This window comes from Aquarana catesbeiana, linkage group LG06 (assembly GCF_042186555.1).
Source record: "Aquarana catesbeiana isolate 2022-GZ linkage group LG06, ASM4218655v1, whole genome shotgun sequence".
Classification (NCBI taxonomy): Eukaryota; Metazoa; Chordata; class Amphibia; order Anura; family Ranidae; genus Aquarana; species Aquarana catesbeiana.
Window position 1 is genome coordinate 336,075,714 of NC_133329.1, and position 17,434 is coordinate 336,093,147.

The 17,434-nt window shown below is 43.1% G+C and overlaps 1 protein-coding gene across 1 annotated transcript in view; it reads left to right on the top strand.

Moving 5' to 3' along the window:
* The window catches only part of LOC141148076 (dynein axonemal heavy chain 11-like), a 1,034,097-nt gene that overhangs the window by 400,489 nt on the left and 616,174 nt on the right, over positions 1-17,434 (top strand). Inside the window, exons 41-43 of the mRNA XM_073635228.1 lie at positions 685-823; positions 3,079-3,171; positions 13,524-13,718. Coding sequence (XP_073491329.1) covers positions 685-823; positions 3,079-3,171; positions 13,524-13,718 — 427 coding nt within the window. The remainder of the gene's footprint in view (positions 1-684; positions 824-3,078; positions 3,172-13,523; positions 13,719-17,434) is intronic.

Here is a 17,434-nt window from a genome sequence, read left to right on the forward strand (position 1 = left end):
TAATTGGCGGGACTAGCAGGCGCCCGCTCGCCGGCGCGTACAGCATGACCGTGCCCACGGGACCTGCGGACTCGATGTTTGTCGGTCTCCCGGCGATCATGTCAGGAAGCCTCAGGACGGGGAGATGCCTATGTAAACAAGGCATTTCCCCGTTCTGCCTTGTGACATGACAGAGATTACTGCTCCCTGTCACCGAGAGCAGTGATGGCTGTCATGTGAGTGGAAGCCCATCCTCCCACAGTTAGAATCACTCCCTAGGACACACTTAACCCCTTGATCGCCACCTAGTGTTTAACCCCTTCCCTGCCAGTGTCATTTACACAGTAATCAGTGCATTTTTATAGCACTGATCGCTGTATAAATGACAATGGTCCCAAAATAGTGTAAAAAGTGTGCGATGTGTCAGCCATAATGTCGCAGATTGCAGATTGCCGCCATTACTAATTAAAAAAAAATTAATAATAACAACAATGGTCAGTTAAAGCGACGCAGTGCCGAACCGCAAAAAGTGCTCTGGTCAGGAAGGGGGTAAAATCTTCCGGGGCTGAAGCGGTTAAAGAATGATGCTTTGCAGTGCTTCTATTGCATATGAATAAAAACCTGTACTCTATAAGTAACTGACTTTACGTTGCACCCCAGATAGTGTACCTAACACTTGTCTCTACGTACTTCTGCTTTTTGTAGACCATGTGCAATGGTAATTCCAGATTTTGAGCTGATATGTGAAATAATGCTGGTGGCAGAAGGCTTTGTTGATGCACGAATGTTGTCAAGGAAATTCATCAGTCTGTATACTTTGTGTCGTCAGCTGCTATCCAAACAGGTAATTTAAGTGAATGGTTAAATGGATGGTAAGGGGGTATTTACTGACCGCAAAACAAGTGTTTCAAAGTATAAGCATTTCATCAGCGAAAATATTGCATATTTAGAACGCATACACTTTCCATGATGTGATTTTTGTAACTGTTTACCTACTGTATTATCCTTGATATTGTACGGATTTTGATAATCTGGGACTACTTTTAGAAAAAAGTTTGCTCTTGATAGTACTGAAATAGTTTCCTTGATATACTTAAAGTGGAACTTTACCCATTAACAGCCTGATAAAAAGTAATGTTCTGTAGCAAGGAACATACATTCCACATTAAAAATTATGCTACCAAATTTAGTGTGTGCTATAAATTGCCCCCAGCATTGCTCCTGTTTCTTCTTGCTGGTGGCTGCCATTTTGCTGAAGCCCAGAACCCCTGAATAGCAGTAAACTATAACGCAGAACCATACCCATCAATTTAACGGTTTAAAAAAACATACACATTCCTGGAATGCCGGGATTTCTAACTGTCACATTTGCTCGTGTCCTCAACCAAACTGTCAAACCGTCAAATGGTGTCATAACTGATCACACGTGCAGCATCAGGGCAGTTGCAGATCAAATAGAAGCAGCTTCCTTGGCTCTAAAGGATAGGAGGGCTTAATTCCGCTTTAGGACTGTCAGCAGATCAGCCTCCACAAATTTAGCAGTGCCTTAAAATAAAGAAGCAACTGAGCATGTGCAGAGCAGGGTGAGGCAGTATATTACTGGATTTTAAACAGTATAGGGCAGTGGTCTGTAAACAGTATATTGAATAAGTGGATTGTAGGGATGACCTGTGCTTGGTTAGTTTTGTACATAGGGTGGAACGTTTAGAATATTCTGTCAATCTTTTATTGCTATCTAGGTTCCTGTCGGGAGATTTACTCCTATTTCCTGTCCAGGTGTCAAGTGTCCAACAGAAATGTGGCTTTAATTCACACTGTGTTGCAGCAATACAATAATATATATTGTGAATGGCACCCCAACGCAATGCTAACAGATGTGTGTTGCAGCACAACACTAAACACACTGCAGTGCACCAATCTGCACTACACTGTGCTGTGCCTGAAAACACCTAACTCTGGGTAGCCCAATCTCTGATTGCTATCATGATTACTAGCTAACAGTATGAAGACACACTAGACTAGATTATTTTTTTTTTAACAGAAACGTTTTTATTAATCTCCATCTGAGAAAGTTTTCAGTACATTATACAATTAATAAACATAAAAAAAGGGGAAAAATAAAATCAAACAGATGACAAAACAACAGTTATCATGACAAAGACATAATAGCCAGCATGTTATTTACACGTATTTCTCAGTACATAGCATCAGTATTACGTTCTCGTGCAAAAAAAAAAAAAAGAAGGGGGTAGGGTTTTCTTTATTCAGAGGATAAGATGTCATAGGTATGAATAGTTCTATCCTATATTAATCATATGTAGCAATAGTGGAATTGTAAGGGGTTTCCACGATTTTGATCAGAAAAAGATATGACGGCTTTTCCGACAGTATGCCACTCAAGCTTGCCTTGCATACACAAGGTCACACAAAAGTTCGCTGAGCTTTCGACCGTCAAGAATGCGGTGACGTACAACACTACGACGAGCCGAGAAAATTAAGTTAAATGCTTCCAAGCATGCGTCGAATTGTTTCCGAGCATGCGTAGGAATTTTGCGCGTTGGAATTGCTACAGACTATCGCATTTTCAGATAGGAACTTTTTCCGACCGAAAAATTGACAGCATGCTCTCAATCTTTTGCTGGCTGGAATTCGGCCAGCAAAAGTCCGATGGAGCATACACACAGTCGCATTTTCTGATCAAAAGCTCTCATCGGTCTTTTGCTGGCCGAATTTCTGATCGTGTGTACGTGGCATGAGATTTACTAAAACCATAGTTAGTGAAAGAAAACAAAATCTAATTACCCTAATACCCTTTTTCCAACATTAAGTTTATAATATGGTTTTATAATCCACTATTCTCAGTTCTAATAATGACTTTAGTGGCAAACATAAGAGTTGTAATTTGGGTGAAATAGATAGAGATCTAATCATAATCAATATTTGTTTATTGTGTAAATCTGTTTTACGGCAGTTCCGCACTCCTTGTGGATATGGGAGGCACATTAAACCCCATTCTATTCCTATGACATTGGTCTACTTTAACACTGGACTGTTGTTTTATTACACAATAATAAGTATGTTATTAACTCCATTTTGCAGGATCATTATGACTGGGGGCTGAGGGCAATAAAATCTGTTTTAGTTGTGGCTGGATCACTAAAACGAGAGGACAGAAGCAGACCTGAAGACCAGGTGTGTATGTGTGTATTTGTCTTAAAAAGATAAATATGTATTTGGCAGAGTAAAGGCCAGATAGAGCCCAATAATAAAGCATTTTTCTACCATTAGTTGTCTGATGTGCTAGTGTTTTCATTAATGAAGGATTCATTCTTATTGATAGAAAATTGTTGTATAATAAAAGCGAAACTAAAGTCTAATGCCCCGTACACACGGTCGGACATTGATCGGACATTCCGACAACAAAATCCTAGGATTTTTTCCGATGGATGTTGGCTCAAACTTGTCTTGCATACACACGGTCACACAAAGTTGTCGGAAAATCCGATCATTCTGAACGCGGTGACGTAAAACACATACGTCGGGACTATAAACGGGGCAGTAGCCAATAGCTTTCATCTCTTTATTTATTCTGAGCATGCGTGGCACTTTGTGCATCGGATTTGTGTACACAGGATCAGAAATTCCGACAACAGATTTTGTTGTCGGAAAATTTTATAGCGTGCTCTCAAACTTTGTGTGTCGGAAAATCTGATGGAAAATGTGTGATGGAGCCCACACACGGTCGGAATTTCCGACAACAAGGTCCTATCACACATTTTCCGTCGGAAAATCCAACCGTGTATACGGGGCATAAGAGTTTTTTACCTTAATGCATTCTATGTATTGAGGTAAAAAAAATACGCCACTACTTGTTTCTCCCATCCCCATCCCTAAACACTTACCTGAATCATCCACCAATCCAGAGCTGCTCTGCTCTCCTCTCTTCCTGGTCTCACAAAAGACTCTGAGAGCAGCTGGAGCCACAAATTCCTGTTGCTGACAGTCAAATCCTGTGAGGAGGGAGCAAGGGGAGTGGCAAAACAGTACTGTGTGTGTCTATTGACGCACACAGCCCAGCTTTAGGAGCACACCCAGACAGGTACCCTCTCAGTGCACAGCTTGCTGAGGGGGCACTCATTGGAAGAAAGAGCCGAGAGAGGCGGCAGGCGACTCTGGAAGAGAAGGTAAGGGACCGTTCTGTGAAATACCATTGTACAGAGCAGGTAAGTATAACCTTGTTTTTTATTTTAAATTTTAAAAAAATATCGGTTACAATCACTTTATGTCATTCTTGACATAGAACAATTATTTTTCACAGTTTGGGTATCAGTCTGTACTCATGTACCAGCTCCCCATGGTTTCAACTGGAACAGCAACATCTGAATTCGCCCTATATACTAGGGGGGTCATGGGAAATTGCAGTGTTTTGCCCTACATACTGTTTGCTTATGTGTTAGTGCAAACAATTACCAAGGCACCAAACACATATGAACCACACTGAACATTGACATTGAACCCTAGAAAAGGTCGGCATTTCGATTTTTACTCTTTCAAGTGGATGCCGGAAAGTGATTAAATTGGCTGATATGAGCAACACCTCCACTTTTTACAGTCTTATAAAAAATTCTTTAATGCATATTTGGTTACTCTGATATACAGGAATTCCTTTATTTATACATAAGTTTGAAAGACAAATCATATAGAGTGACAAGTTGTATTTTAGTGGTGAGAACCTGTTGCTGGCATGAGGGTGTGCCGCATACTTCAGACCCCTAATCCTAACCTGACCCTTAGGTTTACCCTAACACTCCAACCCTCCCCGCCCCTGAGCCCTAAAATATAACCAAATAGCTACATTTACCTTTAACAGTTACCTTTTCTCCAGCATGTCATTTGGGTGCTTAACACTTACCGTTTAATCTCTCCCTGACTTTAAAGCAGAACTTCACCCCTTTAGGAATCCTTCCCTCCTCTAACTTTATTGGAGGTTTATTTTTTGGGAGGGGAGCAGGTATCTAGTTTTGGCGGGTACTTACTCCCACTGCTGCTGGAATCGCCTTGTGAATCCACCAAAGGAAGCCGCAAGGAGTTACAGCCGGCTTGCCACACTAAACATGCCGGCCCTAGGGACCCAAAGACTGGGTGAGGACAGCGCTGGAGCCATGGGCAGGTAAGTGTCCTTTTATTTAAAGTCAGCATCTACAGTATTTGTAGCTGCTGACTTTCAATATTTTTTTTTAGAGACTGAAGATCCTGTGCAGGGATTCAGTCGGCCCTGTGCAGTGTGTTCCGGCGTGCTGAGAGATAGAGAGAGAGACAGTGTCATTTCATTTGAGTTAGCTAGATTAGGCAGGACAGTCAGTGAGTTAGCTGCACTTACAGTGTATTGTGTATATATATGCATCCCAGGTGTTGCACATATATATATATACACTGTATTCAGTTTAGCTAGATCCGTTCCTGTTATCTTCCTACTGACAGGCAGGCTTGTCTTGTTACAGTATTTACAGCTACCTGAAGAAAATTGCTGGTGTTCTTTTGATCCTATTAGTACCACAGTCAGGCAGCTAGACTATTTACAGTTAGTGTAGTGCGTCCTCCTCACAGTGTTCAGTTAAAGCTACAAGTTAGTTTAGTGTGACCTCTGCACAGTGTTCAGCTAAAACTACAAGTTCGTGTAGTGCACAGTGTTCAGCTAAAGCTACAAGTTAGGGTAGTGCATCCTCCTCACAGTGTTCAGCTAAAGCTACAAGTTAGCTTAGTGTGACCTCTGCACAGTATTCAGCTACAGCTACAAGTTAGGGTAGTGCGTCCTCCTCACAGTGTCCAGCTAAAACTACAAGTTAGTGTAGTGCGTCCTCCTCACAGTGTTCAGCTAAAACTACAAGTTAGTGTAGTGAGACCTCTGCACAGTGTTCAGCTAAAGCTACAAGTTAGTGTAGTGCGTCCTGCTCACAGTGTTCAGCTAAAACTACAAGTTAGTGCAGTGCGACCTCTGCACAGTGTTCAGCTAAAGCTACAAGTTAGGGTAGTGCATCCTTCTCACAGTGTTCAGCTAAAGCTACACGTTAGTTTAGTGTGACCTCTGCACAGTGTTCAGCTAAAGCTACAAGTTAGGGTAGTGCGTCCTCCTCACAGTGTTCAGCTAAAGCTACAAGTTGGTGTAGTGTGTAGACATGTGCACACTGAAATATTTCATTTCGGAATTTTGTTTTCGTCCGAAAAGTAAATTTATTTAGTTACTTCCGAAATTCGTTTTTATTTATTTCGTTTTTCGTTAAAAATTGCATTCGTCCGAAAATCCAAATTAAGGTCGAATCTGTCATTGAAGGCTTGTGGTGTCTGTCGAATGTTCAAAGAAGATTCGACGGAGCAGCTAAACTGTACGACACTGTATAGTTTGCCTGCTCCGTCGAATCTTCTTAGAACTTTCAACAGACACCATAAGCCAAAGTACGTGTTTACTTAGTTCTAGCTATTTTACTGCTCCTCCTCTTTGGTTACAATCAGCCAATAACATTCATCATCATCATTATTTTTATTAATCTTTTCTCTCTATGTCGAATCTTTTCTCTCTATGGAGAATAATCTTGGACTAATAGAGTTAAGGTTAGGCACATTCGACCACAGGTTTGATGGACACAGATTGTTATTGTCATCATCATGTCGAATCTATAGCGCACTGTTGTAGCAACGAAAACGAAAATAAAGCATTTGTTTATGTCGGATCTTTCCTTTTTCGGATTCTGCACTTTCGTTATCGTTTGTTAAAATGATAACGAAAATACCTGAAATTTGGACGAAAATGCATTTGGACGAAAACGAATGCACATGTCTAGTAGTGTGTACTCCTCACAGTGTTCAGCGAAAACTACAAGTTAGTGTGGTGCGACCTCTGCACAGTTTTCAGCTAAAGTTACAAGTTAGTGTAGTGCGTCCTCCTCTAAAGCTACAAGTTAGGGTAGTGCGTCCTCCTCACAGTGTTCAGCTAAAGCTACAAGTTGGTGTAGTGTGTCCTCCTCACAGTGTTCAGCGAAAACTACAAGTTAGTGTAGTGCGACCTCTGCACAGTGTTCAGCTAAAGCTACAAGTTAGTGTAGTGCGTCCTCCTCACAGTGTTTAGCTAAAACTACAAGTTAGTGTAGTGCGACCTCTGCACAGTGTTCAGCTAAAGCTACAAGTTATTTTTTTTGCGAGCTCTGCACAGTGTTCAGCTAAAGCTACCTGTAGAAGGTTGGTGGTGTTTTCCTGATCCTATCACTACCGCAGGCAGCTAAATAAGCTACAAGTTATTTTTTGGCGAGCTCTGCAGTGTTCACCTAAAGCTATCTGTAGAAGGTTGGTGGTGTTTTCCTGATCCTATCACTACCGCAGGCAGCTAAATAAGCTACAAGTTAGTGTAGTGCGAGCTCTGCACAGTGTTCACCTAAAGCTACCTGTAGAAGGTTGGTGGTGTTTTCCTGATCCTATCACTACCGCAGGCAGCTAAATAAGCTACAAGTTAGTGTAGTGTGAGCTCTGCTCAGTGTTCACCTAAAGCTACCTGTAGAAGGTTGGTGGTGTTTTCCTGATCCTATCACTACCGCAGGCAGATAAATAAGCTACAAGTTAGTGTAGTGCGAGCTCTGCACAGTGTTCAGCTAAAGCTACCTGTAGTGTTCTCATACTACAGGCAGGCAGTTGATTCTGCTAGCTGCAGTATCAGTATATATATATATATATATATATATATCCCAGCTTAGTGCAGCTACAGGCCATTAGTATGTCTGGAAGGCCAACAAGGAGAGGCAGACAGTCACAAGCCAATAAAAGAGGGCAAGCAGGCTCTGTGTCTAGAGGCAACAGTGCTGGTCGTGGAGACGGTGCATCCTCATCAGCACGTGGCTGCGGGACACGCTTGACCTTTTTTTCGGCAGCTGGTCGTGTTGAGCCGCAACATGCGGAAGACTTGGTCGAGTGGATGACCAAGCCGTCCTCAACCTCCTCATCCTCTCTCACCCATGCTCAGGGTACTTTGTCTGGCAAAGCAGCGGCCTCTTCTCTCGGCTCAATGTCATCAGTGACTCCTTCCCTAGCCCCACCATGTCCTCCTGAGGAGTCCCTCGAACTGTTTGACCACAGTGTTGGGTACATGCTCCAGGAGGATGCCCAGTGTTTGGAAGGCTCTGATGATGATACTGAGCTAGATGAAGGCAGTGAGCACGGACAGAGGGGGTGCCCAACGTGAGCACGGACAGAGGGGGTGCCCAAGAAGGACAGCAATCTGGCAGTCATGCTCCCCCTGCTGCAGCATACTGCCAGGTTTGCTCCAGTGATGAGGAGGGAGGGGATGATGAGGTCACTGACTCAACGTGGGTGCCTGATAGGAGAGAGGAGGAGGAGGCGGCACATCACCAACGAGGCAGGATGTCCTCCAGGGGCCAGCCTAAGGGCAGCACACTGACTGCATCACACCCCAAAGCTCCGCATGTGCAGGGCGCTGCAGTCTCTGCGCGTTATTCAAAAAGTTCTTTGGTGTGGGCCTTTTTTGAGACGAGTGCATCAGATCGCACCGCTGCTATTTGCAACATATGTCTCAAGCATATCTCGCGTGGCCAAAACATCTCCCGCTTGGGCACCACATGCTTGACCAGACATATGTTGACCTGCCATGCAGTTCGTTGGCAAGCGTATCTAAAAGACCCACACCAAAGAACAAAGAGGACCTCTCCTTGCTCCTCATCAGCTGAGATCTCCAACCCCACTATACCTTCAGTCCTCTCTGAGACCTGCACTGAGAGGAATGAAGGTGTAGAATTAGGTGTGTCACAGCCAAGTACTTGTGGGCAATCTGCTTTCGGTACACCGATGTCAGATTGTACCAGGCAAATTTCCCTGCCCCAGCTGCTGCACCGCCGAAAGAAGTTCGCTCCCAGCCATCCACATGCCCAGCGGTTGAATGCTAGCTTGGCAAAATTGCTAGCACTTCAACTGCTGCGTTTTCAGTTGGTAGACTCTGCCCTCCGACAGGGACAAATGACCCATGTGCCCTGTTTGGCTCAAGTCCTTAACTTGGTGGTGCAGCGGTTCTTGGGCAGGTACCCGGGCTTACAGGATGTCTTGAGGCAGGCCAGGAAAGTCTGTGTGCATTTCCGCTGGTCATATAATGCCAGTGCTTGGCTGGCAGACCTCCAAAAGGAGTTTAACCTGCCCAAGAACCGCCTAATCTGTGACATGCCCACCAGGCGGAACTCAACGTTGGCCATGCTGCAGAGGCTGCACATGCAGCAGAGGGCCATCAATGAGTACCTGTGTGACTATGGCACCAGGACAGGGTCAGGGGAGCTTGTTTTTTTTCCCCACGCCAGTGGGCCATGATCAGGGATGCATGCACTGTCCTGTCACCATTTGAGGAGGCCACGAGGATGGTGAGCAGTGACAGTGCATGCATCAGTGACACTGTCCCCCTTGTCCACCTGTTGGAGCACACGTTGCGTGGAATAATGGACAGGGCACTTGAGTCAGAACAGAGGCAGGAAGAGGAGGACTTCCTTAGCTCTCAAGGCCCCCTTTATCCAGACAGTGTTCCTGCGTGCCGATCACACAGGAAGAGGAGGAGGAGGAGGATTGTGTCAGTATGGAGGTAGAGCCTGGCACTCAGCATCAGCAGCAGTCTTTAAGGGATCAGCCCCAAGAAACACATGGACTTGTACGTGGCTGGGGGGAGGTGGCTGTGGACCATGTCATCCTTAGTGACCCAGAGGACTCCGGACCGAATGCCTCATTAAACCTACGCTGCATGGCCTCCCTGATCCTGCAAAGCCTGTGTAAGGATCCTCGTATTCGTGGTATCAAGGAGAAGGACCAATACTGGCTGGCAGCCCTCCTTGTTCCACGTTACAAGGGTAAGGTTGCGGACTTTATCTTGCCATCGCAGAGGGAGCAGAGGATGAAACATCTTCAGGAGGCCTTGCAGAAAGGTCTGTGCAATGCGTTCCCAGAGACTGGGAAGTTACAAACTCCTGTTTCTGGACAACGTTTTGCTGAGGCTTCGGTCAGTCAAAGAAGGAGTGGTGGAGAAGGTGGCTGTCTGACCGATGCGAGGTATGATCGGTTCCAGCAACCATCGCCAGCATCTGTTTTACATGGTGCAGGAATACCTAGGGGCAAGATCTGACTTGGACACCTTTCCCACCAAAAATCCTCTGGGTTACTGGGTCTTGAGGATGGATCACTGGCCAGAGCTTGCACAGTATGCAATTGAGCTACTGGCTTGTCCTGCATCCAGCGTTCTTTCGGAACGCACATTCAGTGCTGCTGGAGGCTTTGTAACCAATCACAGGGTGCGTCTGTCCACCGACTCGGTCGATCGACTGACCTTCATAAAAATGAATCAGTCTTGGATCACCACCAGCTACCAAGCACCTGATGCTGATGTAACCGAATATTTTTTTTTGAAATCTCAGATCCCTTCAAAGACTGCCTATGCTGATGCTGAGTGACTATCCTGAGTAATTATCCTCTTCCTCCTCAATGATCACGCTGATAGCTTGTAAGAACATTTTTGGTTCTGGGCGCCACCACCAGTGCCTAAGGCCCAATTTTTCAGCCCCTGTTTAACAGGGGCGTGTAATTACAATTTTTGATGCAATACTTTGCAGTAGGGCTCGTTCCTGCGTTCCAACTAGAGTATCTGTGAGGGGTTGCAGTGTTGTGGCACCAGCACCAGTGCCTAAGGCCCAATTTTTCAGCCCCTGTTTGACAGGGGCATGTAATTGCAATTTTTGATGCAATACTTTGCAGCAGGGCTCGTTTCTGCGTTCCAACTAGAGTATCTGTGAGGGGTTGCAGTGTTGTGGCACCAGCACCAGTGCCTAAGGCCCAATTTTTCAGCCCCTGTTCAACAGGGACATGTAATTACAATTCTTGATCTAATATTTCACAGCAGGGCCCTGTGAGGGCTTACAGTGTTGTGGCCACAACAACACCTAAGGCCCAAATTTCTGCTGAGTATATAGGGCAGGCCCCTACTTTCAAACATCCACCATACCAACGACTCCTACTTGCAAACGGAAGGAGACAACAGGAAGTGAGATGAAATCTACCCCTAGGAAGGGAAAGTCTCTCTTGTAAGAGTTAATATGGGAAAAACGTTTCTCCTTTCCACTGATGCTTTATCACCAATCCTTGTTTCACAAAAAAACCCAAATTTTCAAAAAACATTTGTCATTGGGACAAAAAAATGAGGTGAAATCTTCTGAAGAGGAGCACAGACAGCAAAACAAATGTCACAGGGGTGATAACCCTTCCCTATGTTTTCCAAAAAGCTTAAAATAGATTTTTTGGCTGGAGCTAAACACATTAAAAATGTACCAGTTCAAAATTACAAACAGATTCTACTTAACAACAAACCTACAGTCCCTGTCTTGTTTGCACCGCCTGTATACTGCTGTTCAGAGTATATAGGGCCTGGTGGCCCCACGCCTTTCCTTTTTTTAATTTAGGTGCGGGGTTCCCCTTAATATCCATACAAGACCCAAAGGGCCTGGTAATGGACTGGGGGGTACCCATGCTGTTTGTCTCACTGATTTTCATTCATATTGCCAGGACCTGACATTACATTAAAGCCACAAGCAGTTTTAAATGACTTTTTTTCCTTTAAAAATGACATTTGGGCAGGGACTGTTCTAAGCACGGGAAACACGCGCCACTTTACAGGCGTACTATAGACACCCCCCAGGTACGATATTTAAAGGAATATTTCACCTTTTTTTTTTTTTTTTAACTTTAAGCATCATTAAAATCACTGCTCCCGAAAAAACTGCCGTTTTTAAAAGGTTTTTTTGCATTGATACATGTCCCCTGGGGCAGGACACCCCCCCCCCAAATCCTTTTTAGGACAATACCATGCAAATTAGCCTTTAAAATGAGCACTTTTAATTTCGAACATTCGAGTCCCATAGACGTCAATGGGGTTCTAACGTTCGTGCGAATTTTCGGTCCGTTCACAGGTTCTGGTGCGAACCGAACCGGGGGGTGTTCGGCTCATCCCTAGTAGTGAGAAATGCACCTGCAGCTCAGTGTGTTGTGGTGTGGGGAACCAACAAAAATCAGTACTCGCTCTCCCCAAAAAACCTGTAACTGTTATGGGCTGAGGGAGGGAACCAGCGGAACTTCTCTTTTTTGAGTGAAGTTCCACTTTAACTGTAACCCTAAAATCCCCTAAAAACTAAGCATAACTTTACCCCCAAAATTAATCATAAAGTGATAATAATTTTTTTTCCTCTTAATAAGAACCATTTTATACTTACCTGTTTTGTGCTCAGCCCCATCCCTTGCTCCCCCATTACTGAATTTGATTAACAGTAGCAGGAGCCAATGACTCCCACAGCTCTCAAGCACAACGCTGGACCGATATCGGACTCAGGTCAATATTTAAGGGGGAAGCTTTACCTAAAAGTTTTTTTACCTTAATGCAGAGAATGCATTAAGGAAAAAATCTTTAGCCTTTAGCCGTGTGTACTCCAGTCAGTCCAACAGAAGCCGGTCATTCTGTCAAAGGGGCATGCCCGCAAAAAGGTTTGCTGATCGGCTCCCCATCAGCACTCTCAGCCAATGGCTGAGAGTGCTTACCAGAGTGTCCTAGCTGGGGGGGGTCAGAACACAATAGTATAACGGGGAGATCGCTATACTCACATTGGATAGTTAGTACAGCGACTCCTCCTGAGCTGTCAGTATTTTTTCATTCAGCTGTTGGGTTGAACAAAAAAAACTAGAAGTGTGTACTAGGCTTAAGTCTCAACACTCAGATAACTCCTTCAAATCGGTAATTGCCTTGTGCTCAATACAATTATCATCCTGTGGTGTGCTTGGTGATTAAACCCCCTGGTTTCAACGCTAAAAACAAACAATGCTAGTTTTTTGGCACCAAAGATAATTGATTTGAAAATTCAGATATTACAATTAAGTTTAGGAACCTTAGCATTATTTTAGAGAAAAAAAAAACATTCAGACTCTTACTAAGGGTTAATAGTGAGGTCAGAGTGATGTGTTTTTTACAGACATATTTCAAAAATATTGTACGTTTATATATAGCTGTCTGTAGCTATGAATGCCTAATCTTATTTTCTTCTAATTCTTGCTACAACCAATTTCACAATGTAAAAAACACTGAGCGAAAGTGTGAGGCTATATGTAACTAATACCTTTTTTGAAGGGAGGTGAGATGCATAGGGATTAAGGGATGTCAAGTGTATAAAAGGTAAAATTCCCCATTGCCCATAGCAACACTTCAGCTTCCAGTTGTCTTATTACTGCATATTTATTATAACAGCATATACTGTTACATTATAACGATGTCTTAAATTTGCTAAGATATTGCTGTTCTTTAAATAAAATAGCCGTAAGGTGATCTACTGTGCACAAGAAACAGATTGAGACTAACCAGCCATATGTGTCCTAATTGTCCGAGTGACAATGCTTTCATAACGTTTGTTCATTTAATGCCTTATGTTATGGTGTGTTATGATTGAGTCTAATTATGGTGTGTTGTTCCTCCTTCTAAGGTTTTGATGAGAGCCCTGAGAGACTTTAATCTTCCGAAGATAGTAACCAATGATGTTGCAATCTTCCTGGGTCTTATCAACGACTTGTTCCCCCTTGTGGAAGTGCCCAGGAAGAGAGACGTGAAGTTGGAACAGATGGTGCGCCAGTCCATTGCAGAGCTGTGCCTTCAGCCCGAAGAAAACTTTATTCTGAAGGTGGAAATAATGGCTTTCTGCTTAGTGTATTGTACAAATCGGGTGATTGAAGGCTGTAATGATCACTGTTGTTTGATGTTCATGCTATTCAGCATCTGGCTAATGCCTTTAATAGCCATGGCAATAAACAAAGTCTTCACAGCCCTGTCTCTCCCTTCTTTTTTCCAGGAAGATTAAATGTTAATATAATACATTGTTCGGGGGAACACCCTTTGATTCCAGGACTCCAATTGAAAGGTGGCTGAGGGTATAAATAATGGCTAATTAGAATCATGACATACATTGTTATTTTATAACACTTTTGTTATAGCAATTTAACTTTGGGGTGGCTTTCTGCTTCATGTATTAATTTTCATCTGCAATACATAAGAGGGTGGCAAAGAAAAAAAGAATAAAGGGTTTTAATTTTCAAGCTGTGATGTATGTTAGATATACAATGCTAATTAACGAGACTACAGTATGTTGTAACAATACCTGAAAGGAAATATTGGAAAACTTCTGTGTTTTGGGCAAGGAGTTGACAGCAGCACAATCTTGTACGGTTATATGCCCATGAAATTTTTTACTTGGTCATTAGGAACAGAAAAACAAAAGAAAAGAGGGTTATGTCAGTTTTTATGGCTTTCTGCTCAACTTTTACCATGCATATAGATTGTGGTGTACCTGATTGCTATCTGCATCAGATTGCACTCTTAGAGCCCCTTCCATCTGCTGTTTATAAGGTTTATTAAAGTGTATGTAAATTCACTATCTATCCTTCAGTATATTGAACATCATACCTCAATTTGTATATTTTCCTAAGGAAATTATTTTCTACAAATATATTGCAAATCTTCTTTTTTGGAGATCCTGCCTGCAACAACACTTCCTTTTGCAGGTTGAAAGTGCTAAGCCCCAGCCTTACAATTATTAGGTGCAGTGTCAGCTTGCCATATGTCCTCTTTCATTTGGCTTCTGGGCTGGCTAACAAATCCACCAGATAGACAGCCTAACATCCAACTGATGGAGCACACATGGCAGGCTAATAATGCTGCAGCTAAATGTGGCGGCTGGTAATTTTATGTTTGGGGGGGTGGCAAACAGCCGAACCCCCCACCCCCCTCCCGCTGCCTGCCCATCGGTCCACCCGCATTTAACCCATCTAAGCAGTGGGCATTGGCAGGGATCGGGCATCAGCGGTCACCCAAGGAGCAGAAGGGGTTATCTTGGGGGTTATCTTGGGCTTGCCTACAATTTTTCATTTGCCAGTGTCCAATCCTTCTGTAAATGGCAGCATAAACCAGCCTTTTTCAACCGGTCTTAAAAGATGTTGTGGCATCCGAGATAATAAAGGGTGTAGATCAAGCTCCCGCTGTCCCACTGTACTGATGTAAAATTTGGAGTTCTGCCAGTCTCAGCCCCGTATAGATACAGCACAGCACAATGGAAGCTTGATCAGGGGAAAAGTGCAGAGCAGTGGATGGGGAAAGCGTCTTTCTGAGTCCTGACCTGCTCCAGCTCCTCCTACAGTGCTCTGCTTAACAAACAGTTGACCTGACAGTGCAGGTGCAATCTGCATTTGTTTTAAGGCTATATGTGTGTGTATGTACACTACTGTGCAAATGTTTTAGGCAGGCCTGAAAAATGCTGTAAATGAAGAATGCTTTGAGAAATAGAAGTGTTCATAGTTTATTTTGATCAATTAACAAAATGGAAAGTAAATGAACAGAAGAGAAATCTTAATCTAATCAATATATGACATGAACACCCTTTGCCTTCAAAACAGCATCAGTTCTTCTAGGTTTACTTGCACACAGTTTTTGAAGGAGCTTGGCAGGTAGGTTGTTCAAAACATCTTGGAGAACTAACCACAGATCTTCTGTGGATGTAGGCTGCCTCAAATCCTTCTGTCTCTTAATGTAATCCCAGAAAGACTCAATGATGTTGGGATCAGGGCTCTGTGAGGGCCAACCGTCTCTTCCAGGAATTCTTGTTCTTTACTCTGAATATAATTTTTAATGACATTGGTTGTATGTTTGAGGTCATTGTCCTGCTGCAAAATAAATTTGGGGCCAATTACAAACCTCTCTGATGGTATGGCATGATGTAAAAGTATTTGCCTATATTTCTCAGCATTGAGGACACCATTGATCCTGAACAAATCTCCAAATGTAGAAATGCAGCCCCAAACTTGCAAGGAACTTCCACTATGCTTCACTGTTGTCTGCAGACACTCATTATTGTACTGCTCTCCAACCTTTTGTTGAACAAACTGCCTCCTGCACCAGCCAAATATTTCAAATTTTGACTCATCAGTCCAGAGCACCTGCTGCCATTTTTCTGAACCCCAGTTCCTGTTTTTCTGCATAGTTGAGATGCTTAGCCTTGTTTCCATGTCAGAGGTATAGTTTTTTGGCCTCAATTCTTCCCTAAAGATCACTTCTGGCCAGACTTCTCCAGACAGTAGATGGGTGTACCTGGGTCCCGCTTTTTTCCACCAGTTCTGTGCTGTTAGCACTGCTGGACATCTTTCAATGTCAAAGGGAAATAAGCATGATGTGTCTTTCATCTGCTGCATTTAGTTTCCTTGGCCGACCACTGCAACTACGGTCCTCAACGTTGTTCGGTTTTTTTGTGTTCTTCAAAAGAGCTTGAACAGCACATCTTGAAACCCCAGTCTGCTTTGAAATCGTTGCCTAGGAGAGAATGTGCAGATGCAGTATAACCACCTTTTTTCTTGCCATGGTGTATGACCTGTGACATAAAACCATCTTCCGCAACCCCACCTTAGTAGCAGTCAGAGTTTGGCTGTTCCTCACCCAGTTTGATTTATATTTGATTTATATTTTTCTTCTGTTTGCTCACATTACATTTTGTAAATTGATAAAAAAACAATTAAAATACATATATTTTAGAAAGCATTCTTACTTTACAGCATTTCTTCACACCTACTTACAATTTTATTTGGCGCGGAGTACATTCTTTTCTTTATTTCTTCACACCTGCCTGAAACTTTTGCACAGTACTGTATATGCATGTGTATGCATGTATGTATGTGTGTTTGTATGTTTGTTTATGTATGTGTGTGTGTATATACACATATGTAGGTATATGCCTGTGTATGTACAGTATGTGTGTGTGTATATGTACATATGTGTATGTACTGTATGTATGTGAGTTTATGTATGTACGTTTGTGTATGTGAGTTTATGTATGTATGTATGCATGTGTATGTGAGTTTATGTATGTTTGTGCTGGTACTGTAAGTGTGTGTGTGTGTGTGTGTGTATGAATGTACATTTAATTCTGTCTGTTAATCCTGTATGAATAGAACTGCTTTTCTAGGGCTCTTTCACAAAAGCAATAAGGACTGCCCCCCATCTGAAAAGAGATTCATGCTCAGATCACTTTTCAGAGGCATTTGACAGGCTGTGAGGTGGTGATATATCGCCTCCTCATTGCCTGTTTTAACCTCCTAAAAGCTGCAACACTGTGCACTGCACATGGTTGCAGGGCTGTTGCAGCGCAGCCCCGTTTACCTGAACAGGTTGCATTTGGCGGCCAGTAGTGCCTGCCAAACGCAACAGTAGGTATAGTTCTTACTGCAGCAATTTTTCACAAGTTTTTAATTATTAATTTTAAAGAACTTTTTTTCTTTTTTTACATTTAGGGAAATCCCCATATGATTTTTTTTTTGGTGAGCAGTTCTCTTTAATGAGACATTAGGGTGTAAAAGG